The sequence below is a fragment of the Mustela lutreola genome, chromosome 3 (assembly GCF_030435805.1).
Source record: "Mustela lutreola isolate mMusLut2 chromosome 3, mMusLut2.pri, whole genome shotgun sequence".
Lineage (NCBI taxonomy): Eukaryota > Metazoa > Chordata > Mammalia > Carnivora > Mustelidae > Mustela > Mustela lutreola.
The window spans coordinates 198584763-198606856 of NC_081292.1; the positions used below are offsets into that span (position 1 = coordinate 198584763).

Here is a 22094-nt window from a genome sequence, read left to right on the forward strand (position 1 = left end):
ACTACCATAGAAATTTGGAAATTCGTATTCCTCATCATTTAATCATCATTTAATTTCCAGTTTTTACCCAATAATTGTGCATCTGTGTAGGGCTGGCTACATTTGCTGCTCTCCCGTGCAAGTGTGAACAATAAACTTATGCTTAGTTGTAATGTTCAATTTTATACGTTTTCCACTGAGTTTGGGATGAGTAAACAAGAAACAAAATGGAGGAAGGGCGCGGGGTCAGGACTGGCAATTACTTTGGTCTATTAATATGCAGTTTGATGATTTTGTTGTTCAGAGGCTGTTTCCTGATATTCTTTCTTCACGACCTGCCATTTACCAATTTAGAGTTCATCTGGCCTTGACAGTGGAGAGGACTGGCTCAATGCCAAAATGTTTAACTATGAAGGGTCCTCACTTCCCGTTTCCAAGCTCTTGCCTGCTCATTTCCTCGAGAAAAATCCTTGCAATCCAATTTCAGTGTGTGTGAGTCCCAACCACTAAAGACTCAACTAGTTTAAATAGGTCTCAGAGGCTTAGCAAAGTCGAAATACAATTACTAATTTAGAGCGACAGGACGGAGATCGTGTTTTTTTAAAGGATTGTTCGGTGGCTGCAATCAGTGCACAGACTATTTGGTATCACGGTCCCTCACTTTCTCTTGCACCCATCGTTCCCAGACACCACTTTTAACGAGCGCGTTCGAGACTCGACTCTCCAGCACTCACATTGTTCCCTCGGACCTAGACGGCCCCCAACATGGCCGACACGACTCCCCGCCTCCGCCTTCAGTCTTCGGGCTCCCCACGCGGCGCCTGCGCACACGGCGGCCACCGCTGTCTCCTTCCATCCCTGGGTGCAGGCGCCGCCCCACCCCCCGCCCCGCCCCGCCCTGCGGCGGGACGCGTTCGCCGCGTCACCCTTGTTTTCGAGTTGAGTCCCGACGCAGCGGCTGTCAGCTCCATTTTGTTGTTGGAGCCCGTCGCCGTCAGTTGGGCTTTTCCCGTTTTCGCGTTGCAAGCTTTGTCTCCTTCGGCTTGGACTCTTTGGCCTCGACGGTAAGACGCAGAAGGAAGCGGGCTGGGCAGTCAGGGCCCTTTTTCTGTGCCTCGGAAGCGCCTGGTGGTGCCTACTCTCCTCGCTTGTTCCCTGCCTGTAATCCCCGGCACGACGACCCCTTTTTGTCCTCTCACCCCCGAGCAGGAAGGCGGCTCGCTCGTCTTCCGCGCGCTGCAGAGCCCGTTGCCGCGAGTTTCTCCTTGAACCGCGACGCCCTGGACACTGGCGCGGGGGGAGGGAGGGAGTGCTGGGCTGGGAGGGCCGGGCCGAGCGCCCCTAGGCGCCATTTTGTTGGCGACGGCCTCGGCCACCTCAGCGGAGCTGTAAGATGGCGGCGGGGCGGAGGAGGCGAAGCTTCCTGCGGTGGGTGGTGTTGACTTGGGTCCTGGAAGGTGCGTGTCACGCTCCGGTAAGGAGCGGTGTTTGTAGCGAATGGAGAGGACACACTGATCTGGTAGAGGAGGTATCCCTTAACGTCGTTCCAGTCTTGAAAGATTGAGTGAAAATCGCTAGTGCCTTTGCCCGCGGTGGCGCTGGCGAACACCAGATCCAGAAACCGGGAGAAGCCGAGATGGTAGGGTGTGTTGGAAGGAGCGTTGGCATTTTTGCGCCCCTTTACCCCCAGACCCCTAGCGAACGATTGGAGCGCTTTGATGCAGAGTTAGTGCGAGACGTGGCGGAGACTCGGCAGTTAGGACTAGTAAGAACGGTATTGATGAAAAGTCAGTTCCATGAAATGTTTTTTTACCAGTAATCAGGGATTTTTGTTCGAAACATTACTGGAAGAAAGGTGCTTCCCTCCCCTTAATTATGTAAGATTGCTTTTAGAAAAGCTAGGTTTTGTTACGTAGTGTGCTGGGTACCCCAAAAGATGGTATTTCGTGGTTTCCTGATGCCACGGTTGACTTAGTGGTAGCTCGATCGCTTTATCGGCCTGACGGAATCCATCGCGAGGAGTTCTGTCGCAGAGGGCGTTTGCGGTGCGTTTGAGTTGGAGGCTGGTTTCCGGTGAACATTTAAACGGGGACCTGTAGTCCACACGTGTGGACCTACAGTATGTTTATGTTGCTGACGGGAAAGGGGAGGTTTTAAGATTGATTTAGTTACTTGACAGATCACGCGTAGGCAGAGAGGGGGCGGGGGAAGCAGGCTCCCTGCTGAGCAAAGAGCCCGGTGCCGGGCCGGATTCCAGGACCCTGAGATCATGACCTGAGCCGAAGGCGGAGGCTTTATCGACTGATCCTGCCCTGAGCCCGAGGCAGACGCTTAACCGACTTAGCCACTCGCCCCCCCCTCCACCCCCCGCCAATGACTTACGAACTTCGATTTAAAAGAACAGATTTTTTAAATGATTTTGTTTGATAGAGATCTCAAGTAGATAGAGAGAGAGAGGAGGAAGCAGGCTCTCTGCTGAGCAGAGAGCCCGATGTGGGACACGGGGCTTGGTCCCAGGACCCTGGGATAATGACCAGACCAAAAACGGAGACTTAACCCACTGAGCCACCCAGGAGCCCCTAAAAGAACGGTTTAGAGGCAGCTGTCTGACTGAGTTAGTAGAGATTCTTGAACTCCAGGTTATGAGTTCTGGCCCCACACTGGGTGTGGAGATTATTGAAAAATAAAATCTTTAGGGGCTCCTGGGTGGCTCAGTGGGTTAAGCCTCTGCCTTCAGCTCGGGTCATGGTCTCAGGGTCCTGGGATGGATCCCCATGGGGGGGGCTCTCTGCCCACTTGTGATCTCTGTCAAATAAAATAAAATCTAAAAATAAAATAAAATCTTTAAAAAAAAAACAATTTAAAAAGTCAAAGCTAGAGTGAATTTGCAAAGAAGAGTTTTCTTAAACTGCTCAGTGTTGGCAGGTGGGATACAACTTAACTGGAAAAATGTGTCTTTTATGTAGATGAGACACTCAAAGAGAACTTACTGCCCTGATTGGGATGAAAAGGATTGGGACTGTGGAAAATGGAGAAGCAGCAGCAGTCATAAAAGAAAGAAGAGATCACATAGCAGTGCCCGAGAGAACAAGCGCTGCAAACATAATCATTCTAAAACATCTGATAGGTAAGAATGGTATTTTAAGTGTCTCAGTATAAAAATACATTTCACTGCAATGCTGTACGTCAACTGTATCTCAGCAAAAGTTGGGGTATATTTTCCTGATTACGTAAGTAATGATGAATCACATTCCTTTCTGTTTCCAATGAGGGCTTGTAATGTTTGTAAAATTGTGTGGATTTTTTTGGTGGGGAAAGCATAGAGTCTTAAAATCTTTTTTATTTCTTTAGCCATTATTTGGAAAGCAGATCCATAAATGAGAAAGATTATCATAGTCGACGCTACATTGATGAATACAGAAATGACTACAGTCAAGGATGTGAACCTGGACATCGTCATAGAGACCATGAAAGCAGATACCAGAACCATAGTAGCAAGTCTTCTGGGAGAAGTGGAAGAAGTAGTTATAAAAGCAAACACAGGATTCACCACAGTACTTCACGCCATCGTTCACATGGGGTATGAGCTCTTTTAAAACATTCTGTTAATTTTATTTCTCACGTGGAACAGGAATACTTGAATTTGTGTTTGATCATTTGAGAAAGTTCTGTTTAAAAAAAAGTCATCTCAGTTTAACTTGAATTTTTTATGTTTGTGCATTGAATAGGAAATTCCTGAAATACAGTACATATTGAGTTATATAGCAATAGATTTTATTATTATTGGCAACTAATTGTCATTCCAGTAAATCAGTGGAGGTAATTAGATTAGTTTATTTTTATGGTATTTCAGGAAATGATTTGTTTTGATAAATTGAAGTCTTGTCACAAAAGTTAGAATAAGCATTTTATTTTTGTATGGTTGAGGGTTTAGGCATGTCTTTTTCTAATAAAGCATGCTCTAATTTTTTCACTAAGCAAATCACTTAACAGATTGAACATTATGGGTTATGGGTTAATTTGAATATTAGTTCAGATGACATTTTTAAGTGACATAGTGTTATTCTTGTATGCCAGATCTTTTTTTTCTCCCCAAAATTAGGACTTTAATTTTATTTACTGTTTCAATATTTGTTTTCTTAGATTAGTTAGGAAATCTTAATTTGGCCACAGTCTACTTTGACCAAGTAAATATTTCATCCTGCAGTTTAGCAACATTAAATTAGAACACTAGAAACTTAAAATTATGTTTCAGTGAATGCTACAATTAAGCATTTTTTTTTTTTTTTTTAAGAAAAACAATTGTATTATGTTTTGTTGCCTTGCCACTTTGAGTATCTTATCTGAAAATCTGTTCCTTGCCATGTTTTTCTCCTGTTAACATAAACTATGTGCCCTGTGAATTTCTGGGGACTGAATTTGAAATTGCTCCTGCCAACCGTTTGTGGCCTGGCGTGTATCTGAATGCCTGAATATCTCCCCGCTGAATGAATTTCGTATTCTGCCCTGAATTCACTCGGGTATATTGATTGGCTGGATGATCTTGGTGCCGCCCACTTGACGTTTCCAGAAGAGTCACCGAAGGAAAAGAACCAGGAGTGTAGAGGATGATGAGGAGGGTCACCTGATCTGTCAGAGTGGAGACGTACTAAGTGCAAGATGTATAGAATATTTTTCAACACTTATTAACTTTTCAGATAACATAATCTGTATATAAAGATTTCAGGGATTTGGAAATCTTTTCTTTCTCTGTTTTTTTGTTTGTTTGTTCTTCATTTCTTTTGGTGGGGGGGATTGTGTTTCTTTCTTTCTTTAGAAATTTAATATTTGTTAAGCAGAACTTCCAAAATAGTAAATCAAGTTAATAAAATGAGCTTAAGAATGAATTTAGAACTAAAAATAGTTATAAATGTTTTTTGACAGTGTTGACCAATAAAATGTCTAGTGATAAGGAAATTTGTAGCATCAACTAGAATAATCTGCATTGATAGCATTTATTATGATAAGTAAACTGTTCCACTTCTTGATATAACTGAGATTTATTTCTCTCTTTTAGATGAAATTGTTGATACTTTAGGAGAAGGAGCTTTTGGAAAAGTCGTGGAGTGCATTGATCATAAAGCGTAAGTTTCCTACCCTGAGATTGCATTTGGGGCTGTCACCAATGTGAGAGAATTTTTTTAGCTTTAGTATATTGTCTGACCATAATCTTTCACTTGGTTTTTTTTGCTTTGATCTAGGAAACTCCCAATAAAAGGTTCCAGCTGATAGGGGTACTTGTGTGTTTCAGTTTGTTAAGCATCTCCTTTGGCTCAGCTCAGGAGCTGAGGGTCCTATAATCAGACCCTGTGTTGGGCTCCCTATTCACAGGGAATATGCTCCTTCCTCCCTTTTCCTCTGCCCACCTCTCCCTCTTCTGTGTGCTCTCAGATAAATAATTTTCTTTTTGTTTTGTTTTTAAAGAATTTATTTGTCCTAGCACAAGCAGGGGGAGTGGCAAGGAATTGACCAGCTCCCTGCTGAGCAAGGAGCCCGATGGGACTGGAACCCAGCACACTGCAGGTGTCTGCCTTTGGCTCATGATCTGAGCCAAAGGCAGACGCCTAACCAACTCAGCCACCCAGGCATCCCTTAGATAAATAAAATATTTTAAAAAGCTGGGGGAGGGAGGATGACCAGCCCTTTAGATTATTTTTTTATTTTTTATTTTATTTATTTATTTATTTTTAGATTTTATTTATTTATTTGACAGAAATCACATGTAGGCCAGGGTGGGGAGGAGAACAGGCTCCCCGCTGAGTAGGGAGCCCGATGTGGGGCGTGATCCCAGGGTCCGAGATGATGTCCTGGGAGGAAGGCAAAGGCTTAACCCACTGAGCCACCCAGGCGCTCGAGTCCTTTGGGTTTTTAAACACTAGCTATTAATAATGTGTGTAGCCTTTGATTGTAAGTTGAGAATGGATTTTTTACTTTCTTTCTTCAGATAAGCCCACTGGCTTTAATTTTTAAAAAGATTTTATTTACTTGACAGAGAGGGAACACAAGCAAGGGGAGTGAGAGAGGGAGAAACAGGCTTCCCACCCAGCAAGGAGCTTGATGTGGGGCTCGATCCCAGGACCCTCGGGATCATGACCCAAGCCAAAGCAGACACCCAACAACTGAGTCACCCATGTACCCCAGATTTTATTATTTTAGAAAATAGTTTGTTGTCCCACTGGGCACAGTTGTGACAGTTCTTGTGGCCTCCCTCCTTCCCCTAGTCATTGATCTAAATCAGAACTTCCCACAGCCTTGGTTTCTTGGGTGTTTGGAACTGGGCTCACCCAAGGCATATTGACACATTCTTCAGGGTAGTAGGACACTGTATTCTTAGAAAATGCTATGATTGATGGCACAGCCATGGTTGAGAACTCTTAAATTGGTATCACATGGCCCCTTCCATAACTTTTCTGGTAACCTAGACAAAATGAAGAATTTGATAAAATGGGGCCCCTGGGTGGCTCAGTGGTTGGGCATCTGCCTTCGGCTCGGGTCATGATAACCAGTGTCCTGGGATCAAGCCCTGCATTGGGTTCTCTCCTCCACAGGAAACCTGCTTCTCCCTCTCCCGCTTCCCCGGCTTGTGTTCCCTCTCTCGCTGTCTGTCTCTCAAATTTAAAAAAATCTTCGAAAAAAAAAGAATTTGATAAAATATTTGTCAGTGACAAGTACTAAAGAAGAAACTGTTTTACATATACGTATTGAGTTTTAATTGGATTACGAGTTGAGTGGTGATACCCCAATAATCTTGTTACTTTATAGCTATTAATACATAGTTTAGTTGAAGGACCAAAAAAAGAATTCATATGAGTGGTGGTTTGATGAAAAAAATTGTGTCATTCAACATGTATTTGTACCAACTGATTCCACCATATACTTAAAGATCATTCTTGGGATGCCTGGATGGCTCAGCTGGTTAAGTGTCTACCCTCAGCTCTGGTTGTGATGCCAGGGTCCTGGGATGGAGTCCCACATCGGGCTCCTTGCTGGGCGGGGAGCTTGCTCCTCCCTGTACCTGCTGTTACCCCTGCTTATGCTTGCTCGCTCACTCTCTCCAACAAGAAAAATCTTAGAAAAAAAATAAAGATCATTATTGTTGCTTACAGTGAGTTGCTATAACATTTTTTTTTTTCAACTTTCTCTAACAGAGGAGGTAGACATGTGGCAGTAAAAATAGTTAAAAATGTGGATAGATACTGTGAAGCTGCTCGCTCAGAAATACAAGTTCTGGAACACTTGAATACAACAGACCCTAGTAGTACATTGTAAGTATCAAAGTAGAATTCAGAAGATCCTCTCAGATAGATTTGAATTATGAGAAGGTGTACTCAGTTATTTTTCATGTATTTATAGCCGCTGTGTCCAGATGTTGGAGTGGTTTGAGCATCATGGTCACATTTGCATTGTATTTGAACTACTAGGACTTAGTACGTATGACTTCATTAAGGAAAATGGTTTTCTGCCATTTCGTCTGGATCATATCAGGAAGATGGCATATCAGATATGCAAGTCAGTAAATTGTAAGTACTTGGCATGTCTTCAAGAAACTTGAAGTTACTGAGACTAACTTAATGCCAGACTGATTTGGATTTTTTAAGAAAAAAATAGGATCTAACATAAGCCTGACTTAAGAGTAGGTATGAGAAAGATGTTGATGACTAGCTGTTGGTCAGTTTTGCTTTCATTCAGTAAGTAGTATATTGTCCATCATGTAGTAAAATATTGTCATGTAGAAGAGTAGTTTAGTTTGGTTTATAATTGCTGCTTCTACTTCTTGCTCCTGTGGTTCTGATACCTGCTTTGATGGTCTCTGTGGTGAAGTCTAGATTCAAATTTTTGACTGTAGTCATTTCTGTATGTAACATCGCCTGTGATGATCTTTCTTATTTACGGATCTGCTTTCCAAATAATGGCTAAAAAAATAAAAGGATTTTAAGACTTTAAGTAATCTTTTTTATTTTTGGAAAGATTTTATGTTTTCCCCACCAAAAAATAATTCACACAGTTTTAAAAAGTTAAAAGCCATCATTAGAAACAGGCAACCTTGGCTTCATGAATAAAAATAACTTCTTCACATTTGAATGGTTAGCTGCTGGTAGACTAACTTTGAGGGTAGTAGGTAGTTTTCTAGTAGCCTCTTGAATGTTGAAAACTTTGGACATGTAGGAAAAGCATCAGAGAGGTTTTTGTTATAGGACTTTTGAGTTTCATTAGGTTTTTGATTTTCAGATGACAACTTTCTGTTTCATTCTCAGTTCTACACAGTAACAAGTTGACTCACACAGACTTAAAGCCTGAAAACATCTTATTTGTGCAGTCTGACTACACAGAGGCATATAATCCCAAAATAGTAAGTCTTTAGTATGTCACTTTCATTGTTTGAAATTAATTAATATCATATGCCTTCTTAATATTATGCCTCCTTATCCCATTATTTGTGATTTCAGAAACGTGATGAACGTACCTTAATAAATCCAGATATTAAAGTTGTAGACTTTGGAAGCGCAACTTACGATGATGAACATCATAGTACATTGGTATCTACAAGGCATTATAGGGCACCTGAAGTTATTTTGGGTAAGTTGCTTAATTGTGCTTTAGGAATGTGTATATATCCTTTTGTAGTTCTGTTCTTATTCTTTGTGGGGATTTTCTAAAATCTTTTTCCCTTTAAGAGATTAATAACTTAAAACACAATATGGGTAGGTGGTGCCTGGGTGGCTCAGTCAGCACCATCTGACTGCAGTGCAGGTCATGATCTCAGGTTCCTGGGACTTTGGGGGGGTGGGGCTCCACCCTTGGCAGGGAGTCTGCTTGTCCCTCTGCCTTCACCCCGACCCAGCTCATGTGTGCAGAAGGACGCGCACGTGTGCTCTCTCTCAAATAAAATGAAAACACACACACACACACATAGGGGCACCTGGGTGGCTCAGTGGGTTAAGCCTCTGCCTTCCGCTCGGGTCATGATCTTGGGGTCCTGGGATAGAGCCCCACATGGGGCTCCCTTGGCAGGGAGCCTGCTTCCTCCTCTCTCTCTGCCTACTTGTGATCTCTGTCAAATAAAATCTTAAAAAAAAAAAAATACATACACATTAAAGATATTAAGCTCATGTTTGTTTTTCAGTGTCTTCAAGAAATAAAGCTTTTTTTCCTAACAGTTTGCTTTTGCTTTGCAGCTTTAGGATGGTCCCAGCCATGTGATGTCTGGAGTATAGGTTGTATTCTTATTGAATACTACCTTGGGTTTACAGTATTTCCAGTAAGTGATCAGTTTCAGTGGCTTTGCTCAAAAAAAGTGCTTTAAAAAAAAAAGGTGTTTATGTGAGGGAACATTATAAAGCAAAAGTATACACATTTAGGCAGTTTTTTCCCCTAATTATAGACTAATTGTTAAGTATAAAGGAATAAAGTTTCTGTAACGTGCTATTGGGTATTTGTATTTCCTTCATAAATTTATCATTTTACTTAAAATTTTTTTCAAGTATACTGTAACAGTTATCCTGTTCATTTGGAGATAATCACTGGTGGGCTTGTTCTTTGGCTCTTAGTATTTATCATCAGCTGTAACTTGCTAAAAATTTGCCTTTTTTAGTAATTACCTTCCTTTTGATTTCTGTGGACTAGAAATGAGAACAAAGTACACAATGTGCTTAACAAGTTTTGTTTATTGTTTTAGACACATGACAGTAAGGAGCATTTGGCAATGATGGAAAGGATTCTTGGACCTTTACCAAAACATATGATACAGAAAACCAGGTATGTTTCTATTTAAGAGTAGGTGCCATCCTTTGTACCGCTAGGTCTTCTGTAGAACTTTTATAAAAAATCAGACTAATGCTTTTTCACTTAAAACAGATTCCTTTGTTGGGAAGCCAGTAGCTAGGCTGTTTTCAAGTCTCTAGTGAAGTGTTAGTCTTTGATCTATAAAAGCATAATAATTGATGAAACCAGTCATTTTCACTATATGTTTTAAGTTTTCATTGTCAGCATTATAAACATCAATGGATATTGACTTTTAGGAAACGTAAATATTTCCATCATGATCGATTAGACTGGGACGAACACAGTTCTGCCGGCAGATATGTCTCAAGGCGCTGTAAACCGCTGAAGGTGAGTCTGGGCCATTAAACGATTAAAAGCTTGAGTTTCCCTTCTTTTTATGGTAGAGAAGTAAGTTATGATAAATGGTAGTTGAAAATTTTCGACTATTGACTATTTCTTTTCCTTTCAGGAATTTATGCTCTCTCAGGATGCTGAACATGAGCTGCTCTTTGACCTCATTGAGAAAATGTTGGAGTATGATCCAGCTAAAAGGATTACTCTCAAAGAAGCCTTAAAGCATCCTTTCTTTTACCCCCTAAAAAAAGCTACATAGATCTATAGTCTCTTGAAGAGATTTTATAGACTGTATCAGTCCAATTTTTAAATGATAAGTTATTTTGTATAGCTTTTGTAAAATTCTTACATTTTTGTATTGCTATGTTTATTTTGCTTGGATAATTTGATTTAAGTAAATTGCTGAAGTAATGAACATTTTTCCAGTAATTGCTGTATAAAATGATTTATTCAGAATAAAATTTTTGTGCTTAAACGAAATTTATCAGAATCTGTAGTTTGTTTTTAGCACCATTTTCCTCTCTGTATTTCTATCTTTGGAGGCTTCCTTTAAGTCTTTGGAAATACTTAGATTTGTTTCTATTTAAGGAATTGCCAGCCTCTGCCTGCCTTCTTGAAACGAAATGTAATGTCCAAATTTTACAGAATACAAAGAACTAGAGATTAGTGCCCAGTTTTTTTCTCCCTTTATTCTCATTCAAGACTGTTAACAAATAACAGAAAAACTTCCAGAAGGACACCTAGCTGGCTCAGTCAGTGGAGCATGCGACCCTTAATCTCAGGGTTGTGAGTTCAACCCACACTGGCTGTAGAGATTTCTTACTTTTTTGGTTTTTTGGGGGGTAGTTTTCTGATAGAGATTACATAATATTAAAGAAAAAAAAGCTTCCGGAATACTTTGTAGTGAAGTGTCAAATATTAAGTGGCTGTAGTGAGTCAGGCATTTTTTTTTTTTTTTCTTTTATGTATTTGACAGATCACAAGTAGGCAGAGAGGGGGAAGCAGGCTTCCCGCCGAGCAGAGAGCCCGATGTGGGGCTCGATCCCAGGACCCAGAGATCATGACCCGGGCCAAAGGCAGAGGCTTAACCCCCTGAGCCATTCAGGCACCCTGAATCAGGCATTTGTCTATGGTTTTTATTTATGCTTGATCCATTTAAGACTCTACAGTCAGGTTTTTTTTCCCCGTTCTGTTTTGTTTTTTAGTTTCTCTAAGACTTTTAAGAGTTGTGGGTTCTCAGCAAAACTGAAGAAGGAACAGAGATTCCGTGTGTACCTCCCACTCCCGCACATGCGTAGTCTGTTACCAACATCCCTCACCAAGGGGTACGTTTGTTGAAACTATGATCACCTGAAGTCTGGTGATCACACATGATCAGCTAGAAAGACTACTTTCTAGCTGGGATTGGGATTGGGAAAGTAGTCTTTCTAGCTGACATTTGGTGCATCGCATTCTGTGGGTTTGTACAAATGGAAGATGATGTGAATCCATCATTAGAGAATACCGAGCATTTTCACTGCTCTAAAAATCCCGTGTTCTGCCTTTTATCCTGCTCTCCCCTCCCATAGTGTGGCAGCCACTGGTATCTTTACTGTCTGTAGTTTTGTCTCTTACATAATATCCTATAATTGGACTCCTGTAATATTTAGCCATTCAGGTTTCTTTCACTTAAATAATGTGTATTTAAGTTTCCTCCATCTTTTCACAGCTTTATCATTTGTTTCTTTTTATTTATGAGTTAGTATTTCATAGTCTGGATGTACCATAGCTTATCCATTCACTTAATAAAGGATATGTATATGCTTCAAAGACAATTATGAATAAAGCTGCTAAAAATATCTATGGTTAGGTTTGCGTGTGGACATAAGTTTCCAGTTCTTTTTGGTAGATAAGAAGTAATTGCTAGGTCAAATAGTAAGGCTATAGTAAGAGTTCTTTTTATATTTGGGGTAATAGTTCTTTAGTAGATGTGTTTTACAAATATTTTCTTCCAGTCTGGCTTACCTTTCACAGAGCATAAGTTTTCTTAGAATCTAGATTGTAAATTTTTTTTTTAAAGATTTTATTTATTTATTTGACAGAAATCACAAGTAGGCAGAGAGGCAGGCAGAGAGAGAGAGCAGGAAGCAGGCTCCCTGCTGAGCAGAGAGCCTGATGCGGGGTTCGATCCCAGAACTCTGGGATCATGACCTGAGCCGAAGGCAGAGGCTTTAACCCACTGAGCCACCCATGTGCCCCTGGATTGTAAATTCTAATGGGTTATGCCTAATTTAGTGTCTCAGAAGTCAGCATACCCAAGATCATCTAGGTTTTCTTTGTAGTTCTGCAGTTTTGTATTTCATATTTAAGTCTAATCCATTTTGAGTTCATTTTTGTTGAAGGATTAATCTTATGTGTGGATGTCCAGTTCCTGCACTGCTGAAGAGAGTTTGGGGTTTTTTAGAAATTTAAAAATTAAATTGTTGTTGCTAGAATGAGGATTTAAACTCCAGAGCCAGGGACGCCTCGGTGGCTCAGTTGGTTAAGCAGCTGCCTTCGGCTCAGGTCATGATCCCAGCGTCCTGGGATCGAGTCCCACATCGGGCTCCTTGCTCAGCAGGGAGCCTGCTTCTCCCTCTGCCTCTGCCTGTCATTCTGTCTGCCTGTGCTCACTCTCTCCCCCTCTCTCTCTCTGATAAATAAATAAAATCTTTAAAAAATAATAATAATAAACTCCAGAGCCAGACTGTCTAGTTTGAATATTAGCCGGGACTAGCTGCAGGACTTTGGAATGTCTCCTGGGCTGAGCTGGGAGTTCTTAGTCCCCGCTGGGCCTCTGCTATCACTCTAGCTGGAGCGGCAGGAGTGCTGCTTCACTTGTTGCCTCTTAGGGCTCCGCTGACACAGGGTGGAGTGGCCTCAACCCATGTTATCTCTGGACAGCACGAAAATTCTGAGACGTTCCACCTGGCCTCCTGAAATGCCACATCAGCAGGAAGAGGGAGGGGTAACTCGTTCCCACCGTGAATGAGGAGGAAAGTCCAGGCTCTCCCAGTGGATACAACAGGAGACTGGAAGGAGCTTTCTCATGCAGCAGGGATGAGAGTCCCAGTTCCCAAGCCTCTGACAACACCTTGTCAGGGGTTGAGAAATCTTGTTAGAGCCTGGCAGGGGTGAAAATCTGGGATCCCCACTTGATTTTTTGCTGGCAGGAGTAGAAGTAATGCCATGTTTTTTTTCTGTGGTATTTGGCTGGAGTAGAGCACTCATTGTCTTTAAAAGTTTCCTGTCCTGGGTGCCTGGGTGGTTGAGTCAGTTAAGTATCTGCCTTCAGCTCGGGTCATGATCTCAGGCTCCGCTTGGATTGAGCCCCACTTTGGGCTCCCTGCTCAGCTAGGAGTCTGCCTCTCCCTTTACCCCTCCAACCACTCCCCCGTCCTGGACTCATTCTCTTGCTTTCTCTCAAAAAAAATTTTAAAAAGATCTCTGTTTTGCTAGCCTGCCCTTTTCTTGGTCCTTTGGCTAGAAAGAACAAACGTTATTGAAGATTTTTGTCTGTACCTGTTGGTGTTTCCAGGTTACCAACTTATCCAGCATCAAGTCTAGGATAGATAAAAGCCAAGGGGGTGCCTGTGTGGCTAAGTGGGTTAAGTATCTGCCTTTGGCTCAGGTCATGATCCCAGGGTCCTGAGTAGATCCCCCAATAGGGCTCTCTGCTCAGTGAGGAGCCCCCTTCTCCCTCTCCTGCTTCCACTGCTTGCATGCTCTCTGTCAAATAAATCTTTAAAAAAAAAAAAAAAAGCCAGGAAAAGTAACCATGTCAGTCCTCAGATACAGCTAAGGTCCCCAGCTGCTCTGCCTTCTCTGAACCTTTCAGAGTCTCTTCTGTTTTATATATAATGCTTGGGGATTTTAGTTGTACTTAGTGGAAGGAGCAGGGAAAAATACTTCAATCTGTCTTTCTGGAAGTGTCTCTTGTGTTCTTTTTATATTTCCCATCTCCATTTTTTTCAGAGAGACGGAGAGAGAAGCAAGCAGAGGGAGAAGCAGACTCCTTGCTGAGCAGGGAACCCGATGTGGGACCCAATCCCAGGACCCTGAGATCATGACCTGAGCCGAAGGCAGGCGCTTAGCCGACTGAGCCACACAGGCATCGCCATATTCTCCCATCTTTCAATTTGGGGATTTTCTTCTGGTCTGTTTCCTAGTTCACTGATCTTCTTTAGTTTGTCCGGTCTTCGTTAATTTCATCTATCGAAGTCTTAATTTCAGATATATTTTGGCTCTAGGGTTTTTATAATGATTCTAGTTCATCATTCCTAGTTTTTTTGCTAAAGTCCTCCATTGTTGCTATCTTCAATATATGGTCATAATCCTTTGGAAATAAAATAATCAGGTCTGATAGTATTAAAATCAGGAACCTCCTGGGGCACCTGGGTGGCTCGTTGGCTTAGGCCTCTCCTTCAGCTCAGGTCCTGATCTCAGGGTCCTGGGATCAAGCCCCGCATCACTCCCCGCCTCCCACCCCCAGCCTGCTTCTCTGTCTACTTGTGATCTGTGTCAAATAAATAAAATATTTTTTAAAATAAGTAAATAAAATCTTTTAAAAAAAATATATATATATATAATATATATGTATATATACATATATATATTTTTTTAATAGAGGGGGAAAAATAAACTCACAACAGGAAGTTCATTAGAATAAGCTGTAAAGCCTGCATTGCTGTAACTGGCCAGGGGGCCATACTGATATTTATCACCTCTCTCTTCTACCATACATTCTAGATCTGTACTCTGCTGGTCTAGAAGGCTGCTCCTGATGGGATAACCATACCTTCATCCCTTCTGACAACTGTCTCTGCTTACCTTGCCCTTCTAAGGCCATGGTTGGTATAATTGCCCACTTGTAATTATCAAGTCTTAGACGCACCAAGAGAGTGTATGCCCAGCTCCTATAGCAACAACCCTGTCTTTCAGAGGAATCAGGCCAATTTTCCTGCCGATATGCTGCCATCTTTATTTCACTGATGGTCAACCAGCATAAAGAGCCCCAAATACTCGGGCAGCAGTCACAGCAGCAGGTTTGATGGAACTCTTACTGGGAATCCCCTGTGGAAGCTTCCTCTTGTCCTTGGAACAGAACCTCTAGTTCAGGACTGTTCCCAAGTGAGTTGCTGGAGCAATGGTGAATGAAGCAATTACTTCCACTTACTGTTTCCTGGACACACGTTCTATCCAGTGGGGACATAGCAGCACACAATGGCCACTGGTTCAAAGTAGATACCACATCACCACATCATGAAGGATAGTGCTGTCTCAGATTATCACCCCTGAGTTGATGTCTTGACAACACTTTTAAGAGGCTGTTACAGTATTCTACCTGATCAGCAGCTTGTGAGGTGAGGTGGTATTACTATACCAATGGGACTGGAAAATCCCATGGTCATGTGCCCATTGTAACACCTCTTGCTGGGTGGCTCAGTTGGTTAAGTGTCTGCCTTCAGCTTGGATCATGTTCCCAGAGCCCTGGGATGGAGCCCTGTGTCAGGTTCCCTGCTCTGCAGGGAGTCTGCTTCTCCCTCTCCCTCTGCCCCTTCTCACCCTCATGCTCTATCTCTCACTCTTTCTCAAATAAAATCTTTTTTTTAAAAAAAGAAAAACCTCTTTTGTTATAAACTTTTTTTTTACATTAAAGATTACTTATTTATTTGATGGATAGAGATCACAAGTAGGCAGAAGTAGGCAGAGAGGCAGGCAGAGAGAGAGGAGAAAGCAGGCTCCCTGCTGAGCAGAGAGCCCAATGCGGGGCTTGATCCCTGGACCCTGGAACATGACCTGGGCTGAAGGCAGAGGCTTAACCCACTGCGCCACCCAGGCAACCCTGTCATAAACTGTTTTTGATACGACTTTTAAGCGAGCTCCCACTATGATAAAGCAGACATTCCATAAAACCCTAGATATTGGCTGGCCAAAGCCCTAGGGCAAGGAAGGCTAACCTGTATTTGGAGTATGTGTCAAATTCCACTTCTGGAAATTGCTGTCGCCTCCAGAGTGGAAGCAGTTTGATACAATAAGTTTGCCCCCAAATGGCTCACCGGTCTTCTCAAGGTCAAGTACCATAGTGGGAGGCATCACCTGCTGCTGCCAGCGGGGCAGACCTACACCAGTGGGGCAGTTTATATCAGACTTAATGTCCCCACTGAATAGAATACAGTTTTACAGTTGGGTCCATTGATAGTCTCCATTCCTGTCATCCTGGTTTCAAGGCCCCCAGGGCAGGAAAGGGGGGTGGCCAGCCTTTTGCAGGTGGATCATCCCAACCACTTGATTTTCAGTGCCTGCCGTACTCTGAGTAAGCGGGTATCTTCTGCCCACACCTGTGGGTGTGTCTCCGTGCTCTTTCTCCAGACCTTTTGTTTCCAATCTCTCAGTTGTTAGTCCTTTCAGGCTCCTGGCCTGGGGATCAGGAGTCCATATGTATTTTCCCATCAGGCCACCTTTGTCCCTAAAACCTATCAATGGCCAGGTATACTGCTCCACGCTCTGCCTGCTCTTTCCCTCACCACAACCTTCGAGAGTCACTGTTGGGCGGGACTATGCTGGGAAAGCAGCCTATTTTCAGATATTCCAACCTCCTGAGCTGTCCCATCCACGACAGGCCACCCACTGGCTTCCTCCTTCCACTGCCCCAAGGCCTACAGTGTCAGATGAGGGAGAAAAGCTGGTGCAACATAAGTATAAGAGGTGACCGACTTGTGCCCTCTGGACCTGCCTAAAATATATCCCATCAACAGGTTGTGTTGGAAGACAGTGCTCCATGAACACGTGGTGTTTCTTCACAGTTAGGGCTCCCTGCGCAAAAAGGACTGTCGTTCTGGGTTAAAGAATGACGGATTGACAAACGTATCTTGGAAATCAGAGAAAGTGAACTACTCCAGAAATTTTAAAGGTTCATTGGCCCTGGGGCCATTTGCTTATATTCTAAGAGTAATAAAACCTAGAGACCCTCAGGGTGCCTGGCCAGCTCAGTTAGTAGAACATGAGACTCTTGATCTTGAGGTCGTGAGTTCAAGCCCCACATTAGGTGTAGAGCCTACTTAAAAACAACAACAAGAAAAGCCAACCTAGAGAATCTCCCCCTTCTTCCTCCCAGAGAAAAGAGAAAGATGGAGAAGGCACAGATGTGCCAGCCACCCTACATTAGACATCTCACAGGAGGCTGTGTGTGTGTGTGTGTCTGGTGGGCAGGGATGTATGAGAATACTCGGATGAGAGTGGGCAGCTCGAGTCACAAACTCACTTGATGTCTCACGGTCAGGGTTAGCTGCACACCAGAAGCTATTTTCAAATGGTGAACAGATCTCCACTACAGATAGCACAGCCTTCCAGCAGAATCTGAGAAATCTGCTCAGTCGTACTTCTTTGGAGGCTTTCCCACAACATCCGTCTCTGCATGGAAACTTCCAGTACCACGCAGTATTCCCAGACCCAAGAGGCAGGGCTGTTCGTGCCACAGTGTGACTTGCTGCATTGCTTGGTCTTGCACTGGGCCTTGCTCAAAGTTGAGAGCCGTCCCAGTTACCTGATAAGTGAGTAAGAATAGTATTTCTAAGTGGGATGTGCTATTTCCGAAAGCATAAAGAGGACTACCAAGCACTGCTCCTCTCTTTCACTGGTAGAAGGTACAGTGGGTTCACTACTTGGCAGAGAATGTACTGGCTGGTCCTCTTCCTGAAAATTTCGCTGATATGGCAGACTCGATCTCTGAGGATTTACTTCTCATCCTCTGACTTACAGGTGTGTTTCCAGAACAGTCAGCATACCCGCCACTTCCCCAGGTTGGATTTAAATGAGGTCATTGATCAAATGAACTGTCATGATGTTCTGTGGAGTGTGCAGATCCTGTGGCAGAGAGTAGGAGAGCTAATACGGCTTTGGGACAAGACCGCGAGGAGGAATTGCTGGCCATTCCGTGTAAATGTGACGTGCTTCTGTCATCCTCTGTCTTACGTGATTAGAAACACTGCACCGGCCAAATCACTAGCTGCATTCTGTTTCTTTTCTGTTTTGCATAATGTTTCATAGACTGTGTTGATCCGATCTAGTAGATACTAAACCTGACACAGCAGCTAAAATTGGGGCTACCATTGGGTTAAATCGAGGGTAACCCATTGTTATCTACCATCTTATTTTTGTAGATGCCAAATGGGAAGTAAAACCATCCCCACATTTTTTTTTTTTTTTAAAGATTTTATTTATTTATTTAACAGAGAGAGATCACAAGTAGATGGAGAGGCAGGCAGAGAGAGAGAGGGAAGCAGACTCCCCGCTGAGCAGAGAGCCCGATGCGGGCCTCGATCCCAGGACCCCGAGATCATGACCCGAGCCGAAGGCAGCAGCTTAACCCACTGAGCCACCCAGGTGCCCCAACCATCCCCACATTTTTAAAAACCTTGAAGTTACCATTCATGAGTCTTTAATACTCTACTGGAGATGCAGAATTGCTTCTGACTTATAATCTTGGCTGGGGAGGGGAAGCAGTTTTAGGGGCTTCCACTCAGCCTTTGCTATTTCAATATCGTATACTGCAGCTGGGGAATCAATGTTAGGAATTCGTCAACTGCTAAACTGTCCATCCTTATTTCAAAGAATGGGGACATGACTGTAGAGTATGACCTTGGGACCCATCAGACTCCCTGTGAGACAGACTTGGGCCAGGACTCCATTTACCATCCGGACTTGACTCTAATAGGAAGGCCATGATGGTTGTTTCGGTTTCCCCTAGGATAAATACCAGTTCACACCCTGTCTTATTTTGGGGCTGTTATAACAAAAATACCATTGACTGGGTGGCTTAAGTAGTATTTTTTCCTTGCAATTTTGAAGACTGGGAAGTCCAGACTTAGGGTGCTGATTAATTCAGTTCCTGGTGAAGGCCTTTTTCCTGGTTTTCAGACCTTGCTGCATCCTCACATGTCAGAGAGAGAGAGAGAGAGAGACTGAGAAGGAGCAAGCTCTCTGGTATCTTCTTCGAAGGGCACCGATCCCATCACGAAGGCTTCTAATTTCCTCCTACAAGGCCCTATCTCTTAAATAACACCACACTGGGATCAGGGTTTCAACATATAAATTTTGAGGGACACATGCCCCCAGTCTTATAGCAGACCCCAGGCTTATAGCAGACTTAAAAGGCCCTCAAAAGACCTTGATATCCCCTAATTTCCCCAGCTTACATTTACTATAGTAATGGCCTTTGGGGAAAGCAAAGAAAGACTGGCACTGTATACAGTTGCTGAAGTGTTGAAGGAGTCTTCCTTAAGGGAGACCAGCCTTCCCTTTAATCTATGGTTTGTCAGTCTGAGAACAAACTCAAATCTGGCAACTAGAAATACACTGTGATTTTTTCACCATAGTAGCTGACATCAACCTTTTGCTCTTTTGTTCTTGAACTTTTTTGGTTTTTATATACATCAAGTAACACTCTTAAATGCTATCTCATATCTCAACACTAGGAGGGGTGACATAGCTGTCACAGATCCCCTGATGGGATCTGTTGGCAACTAGGCTGCCCTAGTTGCCAACTTGAATTTGCTGACAAATTACATCCACCTCGCCTCTGATGATGAAATACTGGACCTTGACCTCTGCTATTCTGGAATCCACTTATTCCAACTGATGCTAAAAACTCAGTTCTTTAGTAACACCCCCCAGTCATAATCCTAGCCGATAGGAGAGACCTACCTCTAAGCTTCTCAGTGATGCTGGGTGTCCTGTTCCGTATTGATTTAGTGAAGAGAGTGTCCTGTGGCTCCTGTGAAGCATGGTTAGCTGATGGATTCTCTCATCTAACGTCATAAATTCATTTTAGCCTGTCTATTATTATCACTCCGAGAACTCTGGCCTTTTCCTCAATATTCTGTCAAGACAATTCTAGCATCTCCTGCTTATTTTATTGTAGGCCATCAGTTTTTCTGAGTTTCAAGTTATGATCTCAGCAGCATACTGTTCAAGCTTCAGGTGCCCTTGGAATTAAGTCCTTAGCCTAGGGAAAATTCCCCCATATCAACAAACTTTCCCTTACCTCGCCTTGTGTTACGTCATTCTCTCCATCCCTGGCCCAGCACCTCCAAGTTCAATTCCAGTCATGTTCTTCCAGTTCCTGCTCTCTATATTAGCCAGATCTTGTGACACTTTTGGAAAATACCTTTCTTCCCAAAGCAGTCATAGGATTTAATGAAAATCCTGATTATAATCTAGAAGCGATGTGGACAGGCAAGGATGGATCTTCAGGAGGAAATAAATCATTTTGTGAGGCATCTGCTTTATGTGAAGGCTTTTCATGGCCATCTGGAGAACTGGAGACATTATCTTCTTGCAAGGGGTTGGGGGAGAGGGCAACTTCAGCCATGACAGAGGGTTCAGGGAATCTGGGGGTTCAAGATCTCAAGTATACCCCATCCCAGGTCAGAGAGCCCCACTCTCTTACCAGGGTCCAGATTTTTAGCACTGAAGGGCTATAAATGCAGCTTTCTTTAGACTCTACTACTCTCATGGTCTGGTATAGCGTAGGATTTTTTAGCAAACTTGCTGCAAGAGAAGAGTTTCTCTTAAAATGGTGCTGTAACCAGGGCCCAATTTTAGGAATTTAATAAATTTTTTCTAGAACATTTATAGCATTTACCCATGCAATATAACCTAAGAAATTTTATCATCAGATGTTTGATAATGCTTCCCACATAACTTAATACACCAAATAAACAAGCCTAGTTAGTCAAAAAGACTTCATTTAGAATTCAAATCTTGGGAAGTCTGTTAAAAACCTCAGAAGGTTTCAGGGCGCCTTGGTGGCTCAGTGGGTTAAGTCTCTGTCTTCGGCTCAGGTCATGATCTCAGAGGGTCCTGGGATCAAGCCCCACATCGGGCTCTCTGCTCAGTGGGGAGCCTGCTTCCCCCTCTCTCTCTGCCTGCCTCTCTGCCTACTTGTGATCTCTGTCAAATAAATAAATAAATAAAATCTTAAAAAAAAGAAAAGAAAAGAAAACCTCAGGGGCGCCTGGGTGGCTCAGTGGGTTAAAGCCTCTGCCTTTGGCTCAGGTCATGATCCCAGGGTCCTGGGATCGAGCCCCGCATCAGGCTCTCTGCTCCGCGGGGAGCCAGCTTCCTCCTCTCTCTGCCTGCCTCTCTGCTTACTTGTGATTTCTCTCTGTCAAATAAATAAATAAAATCTTTAAAAAAATAAAAAGTGCTCATAAAAAAAAAAGAAAACCTCAGAAGGTTTTAAAGCATGTGCTTAAATAGGATTACACATGATTATAACACTCAATATTTAATTATCTATTTTACCAAAGTGGCAGTAAGAGATTCTAAAGGCAACTACAGAAGGGTATGTACTTCATTCCAGTCTTAGCCCTGACCATGCATTAAATTATTTTCCAAAGGTTTCCTTCAAAACCTACAACTTTCTTTTTCATTCAGATTTTGTCTTAAACCTTCTCTCTCTAAACAACCAATCTCATTTTAGGCAAAAATTACTTTCCTTTTCTTCAACAAAAATGTATTCCTATTCCTCATACCTTTCTTTTGCCTTTAAAGATTTTATTTATTTATTTTTTGATGGAGAGAGAAATCACAAGTAGGCAGAGAAGGACAAACACCATGTGATTTCACTCATATGTGAAATTTAAGAAACAAAACAAAAAAGGAAAAAAACAACAACCAAAATCCCAGATTCATTTTTAAAAAAAAGATTTATTTATTTATTTGACAGAGAGAGAGACAGCAAGAGAGGGAACACACATTGGGAGAGGGAGAAGCAGGCGTCCCCGCCCAGCAGGGAGCCTGATGCAGAGCTGGATCCCAGGACACTGGGATCATGACCTGAGCCAAAGGCAGACGCTTAACAACTAAGTCACCCAGGCGCCCCACCCCCCACCCCGATTCTTTTTTTTTTTTTTTTTTTAAGATTTTGTTTATTTGAC

The 22094-nt window shown here is 42.7% G+C and overlaps 1 protein-coding gene across 1 annotated transcript; it reads left to right on the forward strand.

Moving 5' to 3' along the window:
• The first annotated feature begins 912 nt into the window (after nucleotides 1–912).
• CLK1 (CDC like kinase 1) lies at nucleotides 913–10614 on the forward strand. The gene is made up of 13 exons (XM_059168457.1): nucleotides 913–1043; nucleotides 2946–3106; nucleotides 3331–3559; nucleotides 4550–4640; nucleotides 5036–5102; nucleotides 7167–7283; nucleotides 7372–7538; nucleotides 8274–8368; nucleotides 8466–8595; nucleotides 9195–9277; nucleotides 9695–9774; nucleotides 10038–10128; nucleotides 10250–10614. Exons 2-13 carry the CDS (start codon nucleotides 2946–2948, stop codon nucleotides 10391–10393), a joined length of 1455 nt encoding a protein of 484 aa, XP_059024440.1. The 5' UTR covers nucleotides 913–1043; the 3' UTR covers nucleotides 10394–10614.
• The last annotated feature ends 11480 nt before the right edge of the window (nucleotides 10615–22094 follow it).